This window comes from Enhydra lutris, unplaced genomic scaffold (genome assembly GCF_002288905.1).
Source record: "Enhydra lutris kenyoni isolate GAN:26980312 unplaced genomic scaffold, ASM228890v2 scaffoldscaffold81, whole genome shotgun sequence".
In the NCBI taxonomy this organism is placed as follows: Eukaryota; Metazoa; Chordata; class Mammalia; order Carnivora; family Mustelidae; genus Enhydra; species Enhydra lutris.
The window spans coordinates 2,134,798-2,146,717 of NW_019154165.1; the positions used below are offsets into that span (position 1 = coordinate 2,134,798).

Genomic DNA, 11,920 nt, shown 5'->3' on the forward strand with positions numbered 1-11,920 from the left:
TGAAGGACCCACAGAGGGCAGGTGGCCTAGCCAGAGGGAAGTCGGGGCTTGTTTGGGGGAAAAGCACATGCTTCGGAGTCATCACTGCCAGGGGCAGAGGGTGCTGTTCTCTGTAGTGCCATCACCCTCCCGGAGAAGGAAATACCAAAGAGATTGCCAGGCGCGTCTTGGACAAGTTGATTTATTAGAGCGTTACAATGGTGCTCCTGCCCAGACGCACCAGAGCGAGGTGTTCAGCTTCCCTCATCCCCCTCCACCGCCACAGCCTCCTGGCTCTCCTCCCCGCGGTTCTGCTGCCGAGTGAACTCCTCGATGACTATGTCCTCAGAGCTTGCAAAGCAGCAGAGGGGAACGCAGGGTTAGGAACAGCTCTCTGGGCATCGTCCACGTTCCCTCCCTTCCTGTGATTCCAGAACAGTGACCTCTTCTCCGCTTCTGACTCAGATCTGAAGCCTTCTCTGGGTAGCGACCCCCACCCCCCCAACCTATGGATCGACCACTCTAGCTTGTCTCCCTTCGCTCCCTCCCCCATCTCCCAAAAGTCCCCCCCCCCAAACCCCGCCACCACCCACCCAGAGTGGCTGGAGGGGAAATAAGAATGGCGGGTGGGGAGGAGGGAAGGGATCGGTAGAATGAAAGACCGAAGGCGGGGGTGGGGGGGTGGTGGTGGTGGTGGTGGTGGTGGTGTAAGGAAGGGATGAGGGGGAAGGAGGATTCTGAGAAGAGCAGGGGGTGGAGGGCATATGAAAAGCACTGAACTATGACACGAGGCTAAACCATAGGTTTCCACCGCACAGTATTGAAAGCAACACTCCAGGGAAGCTTTTTAACATTGCCATCGTCATAAAATGGAAGGTGGCAATGGGGAAAGGGGGATGGGTTTTCCGGGCCTCACAGTTTCTTACCTAGCAGCCTCTGAAGCAAAGCATGGAGAGGGAGGGACAAAAGGAGAAGCTGACACGGGCTCTTCAGTTCCACCGAGAAATGTCTTGTTTCGCTCCCCCCTCCCTTTTTAACCCTCTCCTCCCTCCCCTTCCCCAAGGTGCGAACGCGCGCGCGCGCGCCCCGCCCCGCCGAAAACCTAGGAACCCGACCTGCCCATTGCTCTACATTCTCTACCCACACAGCCAGTCCCGGACTCCGGAGATTAGAACGGCTTGGTCGCCGCAATCAGACCCACCGTTCCTGTCAGTCCCACCTGGTCCCTCACCATGTGATGGCTTTGGATGCATCAAGATCAAGGGCAGCTCCACACCGACGTCGCTGCGAGGATTCCAAAGAAGAGTCACAGATCTCCCTCCGAGGCCACTCCCAAAACCTCTCCCCCTCGGTTTTCTGGTCCTGGGATGACCTCGGGCTCTCTTTTGGCCCTCTTTTGGTCTCCTTATGGCATCACCTTCCCCTTCTTGCTCTGTCCCCTCCCCCCACAGCTTCCTCATAGAGTCTCTTACCTGGCTATCAGGTCACCGAGGATGCTGAGGGTAGAATGACATGGTAAAATTAGCAGCTGGAAATGGAAAGTGGCAACCTAGTTTTCCTGGGGGATAAGGGATCATAAGGCCAACTCAGCCACAGGAGAGGTTTCTGGAAGGGAAGGTAGCTTGCTCACTGAGCACACAGGTTTTGGGAAACTGGTCTGGGAGAAGGGATGGGGAACAGCTTGACTGGGTCAGTCCAATGGGAGGGAAAACAAGTGTGTCTCCCTGGCCCCTGCCCAGACAGACCCTGAACCATCACTCACCCTCCACCGGACACCATCAGGTTGACTCTCACTTTGTAGGACACCAGGATCCCCAGGAGCTCCTTGTCCATTCCAGGTTGAAGACTGGAGGTGGTAGTATTAATTGTTGTGTGTTTGTTGGGGGGAGAGGAGTAAAGCATTCTTTCCCTCAGTCCCTTCCTGTGCACCTTTTCTCACAGGCCTTCCATGCTCTCATCTCTCCTACTCACTGAAATCCCATTTCTATTCCTAAAGTCCAGTTTTACCATGTCACCCTCTGCTGAAGAGCCACTTGGTGTGGCTTTCATGACCTTTAGCAAACTGGCCTCACCCAGCCTCTCTAACCTCTTCTGCCCTGATTCCCTGATACCAGGGATACAACCTAAGCGGATCCATCCTCTCTCCATGCTCAGAACACGCCATGCAGTTTCCCACCTTCTGGCCTTTGCCCATGCTGTGCTCCCAATCTAGAATGTCCTTTCCTTCCTCTGTTTCTGTTGCTATCCAGATCCTACATGTGCCTCAAGATCTAGCTCATTCAGGGGCGCCTGTGTGGCTCAGTTGGTTGAGTGACTGCCTATGGCTCAGGTCATGATCCCGGAGTCCCAGAATTGAGTCCCAGCATGGAGTCCTGCAGCAGACTCCCAGCTCAGCAGGGAGTCTGCTTCTCCCTCTGACCCTCTCCCCTCTAATGCACTCTCTCTCTCTCTCTGTAAAATAAATAAAAAGATAAAAAAAAAGGTGTAAGTCATTCAGTCTCCTCCAGGAAGCTCTCTCCAGCTCTGCCAGCTTCTTTTAACTTCTATTGAATTTCTAATCCGAACCACGTGTACAAACATTTAACCTTTAGATTGCATTTGCGTTCCTCTTTGTTCCCCGCCTAGGCCATAAATTGACTGAAGGCAGAGGCTGTCTAAAATGTCTTTGTATCCTCCCACATTGCTTAGCATAGGAATGAGCATGTAACAGGTGCTCCCTGAAAACTCACTGATTGGAAAATAAGACACAGAAAACTGTAGGATATTGGGAAAGTCTCTTCATGACTCTGGAATACTGATCCTTTAATCTATAAAATCATACTGTTTGGATGATTTCTGAGGGTCTCTCTAGCAGTAACAATCTATAGCCTCAAGATTGATAAGGTATGGAGAAAGGTAGGGGACAAATAACATTCATCAGATGGTGGCAGATGGCTTTTGGTGGGAGACATATCTAGCACTAGGGCCTTCAAAGACATAGGACCAAAATGAATGATTGGGTAGAATTCTACCAATTCCTATTATGTCGTTCTCCTTTTTTTGGTCATCCTCCTCCTCCATTTCTCATCTCCTAGTCTTTCACTCCCAGACATGCATGAGCTTTGTGAGCTGCAGAATATTATACAACACAGGGAATTTTCCTCACTGCTTCTTCCTTTCTTGCTCCCTGTGACCTAAGCCTGGGCATTGGTCCCATGGGCATTATTTAGCTTCCTGATGGCCTTCAGGCCTGCAGTGGTCTCTGAACACTGGCCTAGGGACATTTTTTAAAAATGGGTAGGCTTCCTTAACAGGTAACAGCTCAGAACTGTATGCACAGCATGAAGAATGGGTAAGGGGATGGGACATGGAGGTTGGGCCTCACGTGTGAGCTTACATTGTGCTGGAGGCTAGATTGGTATCGCCGTGCTTGAGTTTGCCATCCAGCGCCAGGCCCTGTTTCTGGCAGTTGGGAGCCAGGAGTGGAGTTACTTCGAAGCTCTTAGAGAAACTGGAGTTAGCAGCTATAGTCTCCCTTTAAAAGAAGAGAAGAACTTAGGCTAGGCTTTGCCAGTTATGCATACTTTAATTCCCAAGGCCATCTTGCACAATTCCACAAACCTACTGGAGTAGCCGAGAGAGTGGGCATGTCCAACTGCGGAGAGTGGGAACACTTTGCTCTGGTGGGAAATCCTTATGCCCCTGACCTCCCCGAGTTTTGATGGTCCTCTTGTGGGTATCCACCCTCTAGTTCTCCTGGGAATCCCTCCTATTCTCTCCAGCACTCATCTTGACTTTCCTCAGTCCTGGGTTCTTACCCTCTTCCTTCTTTCCCCAACCCCCTCCTTTGCCTCTAGTCCCTGACACTTTTCCCACCAACCCACCCCTTGGCTCTCTTGCCCCCAGCCCCGGTGCCAGCTCACGTGAACTCCTGGATGAACACGGTCTTGGTGTACTTGTCTAAGGAATACAGGACAACGTCTGTGATCTGGTCAACTGAACAGCCAGGGGAAAAGCACGTGATTATAATCATTCAGTCTTCCTCAAAACCCCAACTCACTGCCCTTAGATGTGACCCGACACATGGGTACACTATGCATGTTGCACTGAGATGCGCTTGTGGGCAAACAAAGATAGGCATTTTGGTAAGCCTGCATTAGAGAGAAAGTCTAGATGAATGCAGACTGGGTAAGTGAGGCAGCATTTTGGAAAAAGACCCGTGGGTTAGGAACCAGGTGCAGGGGGAATAGGAAAAGAAGCTCACCTGAAATCTTGATTTTTTTGATGACCTTGTTGGTGCAGTTGTTGATAGAAATGTTGACAGAGATGGGTTTGCCGTGGTAGTGAACCTGAAGCAGAGGGAGAGGCTTATCATGAGGCTGGAGGGAGAACCCTTAGATGGAGACCCAGAATTCCTGCTTCCTTAACAGTGTTGCCACCCTGGCTTCTGTCTCTGGCTACCCAAGAAGGAAATCAGAGAAGGATCAGGGTTTTGGAGGGCTTTCAGGGTAAGGGGTCAGGAAGTGGGGTTCACAAACCTCCCTGTCCATTGAGGCCTGCAGCTGTAGGGGCTGAGCCGACAGAAGGAAGCGGTGGGTCGTCTGGGCACAGGGGCCAGGGCCTGGTTCCGGGGGTGCAAACTGTATTTTCCGAACCACCAGCCGCACAGAGTCTCTGAGTAGAGGCAAAGAGGTTAGCCAACACATCTCCCTGGGGACTCACAGACTTTTTTCCATGCCAACCACATGGCCCGGTCCTTGCTTGGGGTGGAGGTGGGTGGGTGGAGGTGGCTTAGAGCCTCCCCCAGAAAATTCCTCTAGACCCTCAGTGGAGGCATCCATACCATGGGTCGGTGAACAATGGCTCACTGGCCAAATGTGGCCTGCTGTCTGTTTTTGGATGGCCCACAAGCTGAGAACGGTTGTTGCATTTTTAAATGGTTGAAAAAATTCAAAGAACGATAATATTTCATGACATGTGGAAATTATATAAAATTCTAATTTTAGTGTCTATAAATAAAGTCGTATTGGAAGACAGCCCGGCTCATTCATTTACATACTGTCTCTGCCTGCTTTCGCACTACAATGGCAGAGTTGAGTAGTTGCAACCAAAACTATAGGGCTGGCAAAGCCGAATTATTTAGTTTTTGGCCCTTTCAGGGGAAGCTGGCCGGCTGCCCTGGAGCAAGGAAGAGAAGCCAGAGGGGAATCAGAGCTGGACCTCTGAGTCGGCCGTGATGGTACTATGGAGGTTACAAGTAGGGCTCTTTCAGTCCTGATATCAGGATCTGTTTCTTAGCCCAGTCTGGAGGCAGGGGTTTTGAAGAGGACTAAAGACTACCTCTTGGAGATTTTCTCCTCCAGGTTTTCAGCACAGAAACTCTTCACTTCAAAGTCAATCCCACAGGCCTGCAAGAGGGCAGGGGCAAAGAGAACTCATTTCCGACTATCCTTTCCTCTTGGGTCTCTAAGGAAATGCCTGACCCCATCTCTTAGGGGTCTGTTTCCGTAGTCTTATCCCCCTGTCCACCTGTCCCTCTTCCTGGTATTGACTATTTCTCTCCCTTTCTCAGAACCCGGACCTCACCTTTCCAGCATCTTCAGGCCCTGGCTGCAGCGTCACTGAACAGGGAAGGTTAACAGCCATCTGGGGGATCAGAAAGAGGTCAGCAAACAGGAGAAATAGGGCACCCCTTCCTCTGTTTTCCCTCTTTAGCTTCCCCTCTTAATTTCCCCCTGGAAACCTTGCCCAGGACTTGGGGGGTGTTTAGTACCTGCAGGGTAAAGGGGTAGGCATTGTCCCCCAGCTTTTGCAAGAGTCGCTCCTGTAGGACTGTGAGGGGCCCTTGGGGGCTGGTGGGCTCAGGTGGGAACACCTGCTGCACCTGCACATACAAATCTTTGCGGAACGTCAGACCAACCACATCCAAGTCATCGTGGCCATAGCGGAAGGCACATGTCAACATGACAAACACTGCAGGCAAAGGAGGAAGAGAGTGATTTGTCATGCCTAGGGAGAAAGGAAGTTCTTAAATGGCCCAGAGGAAGACACGGAGAGACAAGGGAATATGACTGAAACCATGTGGCCACGAAGAAAAGGATTAATACATTAGACTACAGTAAAATTTAAATCCTCTTTACATTAGGAGTCTTTATGAACAACAAAACAAGCAAAAGCCCAGGAGAAAACATTTGTACCATGCATGCATAGCAAACCAAAGTTTAGCGGTCCTAACCTGAAACTAATGAATGTTGTGTGTCAACTCTACTTTGATAAAAAAGCTTCGCATTTGTGAGATACAAAGAACTCCTGAAAATCAATCATTTAAAGATCCCAATATAAAAGTGTGCAAAGAGTATGGAAAGGCACGACATAGAAAGGCCAGTGAGATGTGAAAACATGTCAGGGTGCCTGGGTGGCACAGTCGGTTAAGCGTCCGACTCTGGGTTTTGGCTCAGGTCATGATCTCAGGGTCATGAGATCTAGCCCGGCATTGGGTTCTGCACTAGGTGTGGAGTCTGCTCGAGATTCTCTTTTGCTTTCCCTCTGCCCCTCCCCACTGCATGTGCTCTCTAAAATAAATAAATGATAAATCTTAAAAAAAAGATATGAAAAGATGTCCAATCTCATTAGTAATCAGATAAGCACAGATTAAAACCACAATGATGAGGTAACATGTCACATGCATCAGATTGTCAAAAAATTTAAAAGTCTGACGATACTAAGTGTTGGTGAAGGGGTGGAACAATAGGAGTTCATTGCACACTGCTGGTGGGAGGATAAATTAGGACACTCTGGAGAAACTCCAAAGTGAGTAAAACTGAATCTGCTTATACATTATGACGTAAGAAGAATTTAGAGGAATTCTTGCTCATGTTTATGTGGAGATACATATGAGAATGTCCGTTGCATCAATATTATATTTGTCGTAGCATAAAATTAGAAATAATTTCAATACCAGGGAAAGAATGAGTAATACAGTTATGGTATATTCATATAATAGAATGCTAAACTGAGTTTAAATGAACTAGAGCTCCATGTATCAACATGGTTAAAACTCAAAAAAACTATTGAGTCAAAAGAAAGCTAGCTTCAGAATGATACCCATGATCCAATACCGCATATATGAAGTTTAAGAGCATGTAGAATGATACCAGAGTTGCTCACAGATACATAACTATGGAGTAGAAGTATAGTAACATCATAGGAATAATAAACACCAAATGCGGGATAGTTGTTCCCTGGGGTGGAGGCCAGGAGGGAAGGAGGGAAGAAGGAGGGGGAATGGGATTAGGGAAGGACACATGGGAGACAAGTTTGTTTCTGTAGTTCTTTTGGAAGCCAGGCGGTGGGTACAAGGTATTTATTATGGAATTCTCTAGGGTCCGACTACCTCGGCTTGAGTATGACTTGTACGAATCCCTGGAGTTCTGTGAGTCTCAGTTAATTCACCTGTCAATAACAGGAGCTCTGCGTATGTTATTTAGACTTCACAACAATCCTCTGAAGTATCATTACTGTTTTTTAAATATTTCATTTTCTTAAGTAACTTTTACATCCAATGTGGGGCTTGAAATCATGACCCCGAGGTCAAGAGTCACATGCTCTACAGACTGAGTCAGCTAGGCACCCCTCTTCTGAAGTATTTATCTCCATTTCACAGGTAGAGAAAATGAGTTCAGAGCTGCCCCGGTCACTTAACTGTGTGACTCCAAAGGCCAGACTTCCGTATGCCCAACCCAGGTCATAGGAGTTCCTCTGAGGAGTTGATGTATAAGAAATCCTTTTGGAAACTGTAATTATAGATGTGAATGATGACGACAGTTATAGGAATACTGGCAGAAATCGGATAGTTATAATTGAATTCATACTTATGCAGCTGGTACCTAAGATGAGGGGCAAATAGAAAGCTGCGTCAGTGAACTAGCGGAATGTGGGATGGGGTACAAAAGCCCTGACCCACAAGAAAAGAAAAGTACTGACAGCCACACACTAGGAGAAAGCAACTTATTTCATATTTTTATGAGATCAAAATATCGAACAGCCAGGATATCTGCTTTTCAAATTAAGAACAAGGAAAGTGAATCTATATTCAAAAGATACAATGAAGACTGAAAGTAATAATAATGGTAGTATTTATAAGGACTGGGGCAATGGGTGGCCTTATATACTGCAGGAGGGAGAGTCAATTGGTACAATCATTTTGGAGGGCAGTCTGGCAATAGAAACTTTTAAAAATGTGTGAATTCGGGATGCCTGGCTGGCTCAGTCAGTTAAGCTGCTGCCTTCAGCTGGGGGTCATGATCCCGGGGTCCTGGGATCGAGTCCTGCATTGGGCTCCCTGCTCAGCAGGGAGCCTGCTTCTCCCTCTGCCTCAGTCTCTCATGAATAAATAAATAAATAATTTTTAAAAAGATTTTATTTATTTGACAGAGAGCGAGACAGCGAGAGAGGGAACACAAACAAGAGGAGTGGGAGAGGGAGAAGCGGGCCCTCCACTGAGCAGGGAGCCCGATGTGGGACTTGATCCCTGGACCCTGAGATCATGACCTGAGCCAAAGGCAGATGCCTAACGACTGAGCCACCCAGGTGCCCCATAAATAAAAATCTTAAAAAAAAAAAAAGAAAATCGATAGTTTTCATTTTTAAAAATTCAACATCTATTCTAAAGTTATCAACTTATGGTTGTGGTTGTGTCTGTTAGACAAACAGTACCTCTTAATTGTGTGAAAACCAGAAAATACAAACAAAAAGAATAAACCCGAGCTCTGCTGTCATACAACGTACTGCAGAGATAACTGCTGTTAATAGCTCTTGCACCTGCTTCCCCACTTCATGTCTCTAATGAAACACAAGACTACCGTAGGCCTTTGTGCCATTGCCTTTTGAAAGCGAATTGTTTATTTTGAGAGCATTGTAGACTCACATGCAGTTCTAAGAAATAATACAGAGAGATCCCAGATAGATTTTTGTTAAACAATACATCTATACTGCCTTACAACTGGCCTTTATCACTCAATAATATAGCATAAGCCTGTTTTACATCAACAAATGAAACTTGAGAGAAAAAAAATCAGAAAATTCGCAAATAAAAAATCTTCATAAAAGGAACAAGACATATAAAAGAGCCAAGGAACAAACTGAAGAAACAGACCCAACTTAAATGAATAGTCATAAAAAATTCTACTAAGGGACATAAAGAAAGACTCAAAATGGAAAAGACATCCTCCTTCTGGATCAACATGCATTTTCTAAACTAAGTATTTCTTTCTATAGGTTATTATGAAGGTTATTCTGAAGATTTTGTAGCAATGTGGAAAAATGATTTAGGGTGTTTTTTATTTTTTATTCTATTTATTTATTTATTTATTTTTAGAATACAGAGTAATTGAGAGTCGTAAGCTGGTTAATTTACCAGCTATTCCCCAGAATTCTTCTGATATTTAGAACTGGCTGGACTGCTTATCCATACTGTTTAATCAGAAAGACTAAGGTTATTTTATCTCACAGGATCTAAAGGTTATGTTTGAACTAGTATTCATCAATTTGTTCTCAACTTTTTTCAAGCCAAACCCAATTTTCAGGCTTACTGAATCACAGAATGAAAAAAATTTTTTTAAAAAGCAGTGCAAAAATATTTCAGTGTAATGTTGATCTATGGTACTGTGGCCAGAGTAATGTCTCTTGTTGTTACTTGCTGGAGCTATTGTTTTGTTTCTTTACTTGGCTCCCCTCCCCCCCCAAAAAGATAGGGGGTTTTCCCTACGCAGAAGGAGAGGTGGAAAGGTATATCCCAGAGGTCCCAAAATGGCAGTCTGAAGGTCACATCCAGCCTAAGGAAAAATAAAAATTTTTGATCTATCCAGGCCTTAAAAAGTCTTTTAGTTAGCTGCCAACATTTGAAGATCAGGATATTTGCATGAAAATATGGATTTCTGGAATACTGGATCTTTCTATAGCCAGTCTAATAAGCCAATGTTCAGTTTAGCAACAAAGCAAGGGGACCACCAAAAATGATAAGGAAAACCAGAAATTTTAGAAAGAAACTATTTTAATTCTAGCACACATGGAAATGTTGTGTACTTTTGAAAAATAAAATTTCATTTATGTTTTAGAAATATATCTATGTTGAATATTATTTGGGAAAGAGGTACCATAATCTTTTTAGAATTTGGGACTCTGACGGTCTTATTCTGTGCTTCATTTCCGGTTCCTTTCCAACAATCGGAAAATTTGGCCTCACTGGGCTAAAATTCCCGGTTGCTTGCCGCCACCAGACAAGGCATTCACAGTTCCCACTGCTTTTTGTTTTTCTTATACCTCTCCGGTCCACTCATCCACTCTACTCATTCAGGTTACTTGCGGCATATGTGACATTTCAGTTTGGGGTCCCTGGCACATACAAAGTCCAAGAGAATTTTTACTTACTCTTTTGATCTTTTAAATAATCAGGGTCAACCAGGACCACACCATCTGTGTAGAGAGAGATAGAGGGCACCGCAGTCAGGAAAAAGCCTTAGACTATGAAACAGAATTGGATCCCTGAAATAGTTCCTCCCATTTTTCCCTTTAATTAGCCTCCTCTTCTGCATGTTCCTTTCTTGGTTTTCTCTTAGTTTCTGGCTCCCATTCCCTTCTCCCCAGGCTCTTTCCCTTTTTGGACTCACTGACCAATGGGATCCACCATGTCCACATGGTCCACGAAGTCCCGTTTCCCCAGGTAGAGAGTAAGCTGTTGTGGAAGAACCTGGCATGTTACTCTCATAATCATCTTTGAACGGATTCCCCTGAAGCCCCCAACAAAAACCCTTTGAGACCTTTAAGGTGGTACCCACCTACCCCTTTTGCCCTCTCATTTGCCCGGCTAGGCCAGGTTCTCTCACCTTCCCATTGGAGCAGGTCTTCTTATATACCCTATAAAGAGAAAATCGGAAAGTAAATAGGAAGGGTCATTGGGAGAGAAGGAAAGAGGAAAATAAGGGAGGGGAAAGGAAGGGAAGTGGGAGAGAAAAGGAAATATTCCTAGGATTAGGAGAAGAGGTCCAAGAAGCATGAAATGAAGTAGAGTTCAAATTATAAGTTGAGGAGAGGTTGGAAACTCCTCTACCCCAAAGGCAAGTACTTGGGTTCAGGTAAGGGACAAATCACAGATTCAGAGAATTAGAAGGAGTTCTTACTTACCTTGAGATGTTGGCCATGGAGTTGACGTTGTGCCTTTTCTGAGAAGAGGGAAAGAAGGAGGAACGTTCAGTCATTTGGTTCCTATTCTCTTTGCCCCATTCTGGGATACCATCCAGACACACCCAATGTGGTGTAATCTTTCCTCCTTAAATAGACACCTCGCCACCATCAAGCACTTTATATTATCCCTCTTGCCAAGATTTCTTATTCAGTCATACTCTCACCCATCCCAGACATGGGGGGAAAAACTATTTTTTTACAAATTGTCAAGTAACCATACTGTCTATTCTCCAGGAAGGCCATGGCTTCCTGGAGTAGCTGGGGCATTCTTGAGCACCTTTATGGAGCAGGAACTTGTCTGTAACAGGGCTGGAGGGATGCCTCCATCCAGACAATTGGAGGAAAATTGGACTGGATGAGGCTGGACGTCACCTGGCACACAGTAGTACGTGTCAAGATGTGTTTGTTAGATACACGAATAAATGAATGAAGAAAAAATAGATTCTGCCTGCTTTTGCTCCTACTTTGGATTCTGAGCCCGAGTTCACCTCACAGTGGCCTTAACTCTCAGCTAAGAGGGAAGAAAAGCATGGGAGAGAAGGGTTTTGTGCCCTCACGCTCTTGGTTGTTGGTGGCAGAAACCTCTATTGAGGTCGAAAGCCTTCCTTGCATCTGTTCATCATTCTCTTCACCTTCCCCCAATTTTCCCATTCTTAACCCCATCCATGTCCCCAGGTACTAGGCCTTGGAGTGAGGACCCTTAGAAAGAGGGGGGTGTCTG

At 45.9% G+C, this 11,920-nt stretch overlaps 1 protein-coding gene across 1 annotated transcript; it reads right to left on the bottom strand.

Moving 5' to 3' along the window:
- Window positions 1-166: 166 nt before the first annotated feature.
- Window positions 167-11,156, bottom strand: LOC111161028 (arrestin 3). Its single transcript, XM_022524477.1, has 16 exons — window positions 11,140-11,156; window positions 10,842-10,872; window positions 10,630-10,690; window positions 10,387-10,431; window positions 5,732-5,931; window positions 5,545-5,604; window positions 5,299-5,366; window positions 4,497-4,632; window positions 4,223-4,307; window positions 3,882-3,954; window positions 3,356-3,493; window positions 1,742-1,825; window positions 1,452-1,475; window positions 1,211-1,263; window positions 906-915; window positions 167-330 (listed from the first exon to the last, which is right to left on the bottom strand). The coding sequence occupies exons 1-16, from the start codon at window positions 11,154-11,156 to the stop codon at window positions 234-236; spliced, it is 1,182 nt and encodes a 393-aa protein (XP_022380185.1). The 3' UTR covers window positions 167-233.
- Window positions 11,157-11,920: the final 764 nt, after the last annotated feature.

What these genes read in the sequence shown, in the direction of transcription:
- LOC111161028 (XM_022524477.1), bottom strand. An exon ending in CCTACCCCTTTACCCTGCAG is followed by an intron (nt 5,605 to 5,731) that starts GTACTAAACACC and finishes CTGATCCCCCAG; the next exon opens with ATGGCTGTTAACCTTCCCTG. An exon ending in GAGGAGAAAATCTCCAAGAG is followed by an intron (nt 4,633 to 5,298) that starts GTAGTCTTTAGT and finishes GCCTCTACTCAG; the next exon opens with AGACTCTGTGCGGCTGGTGG.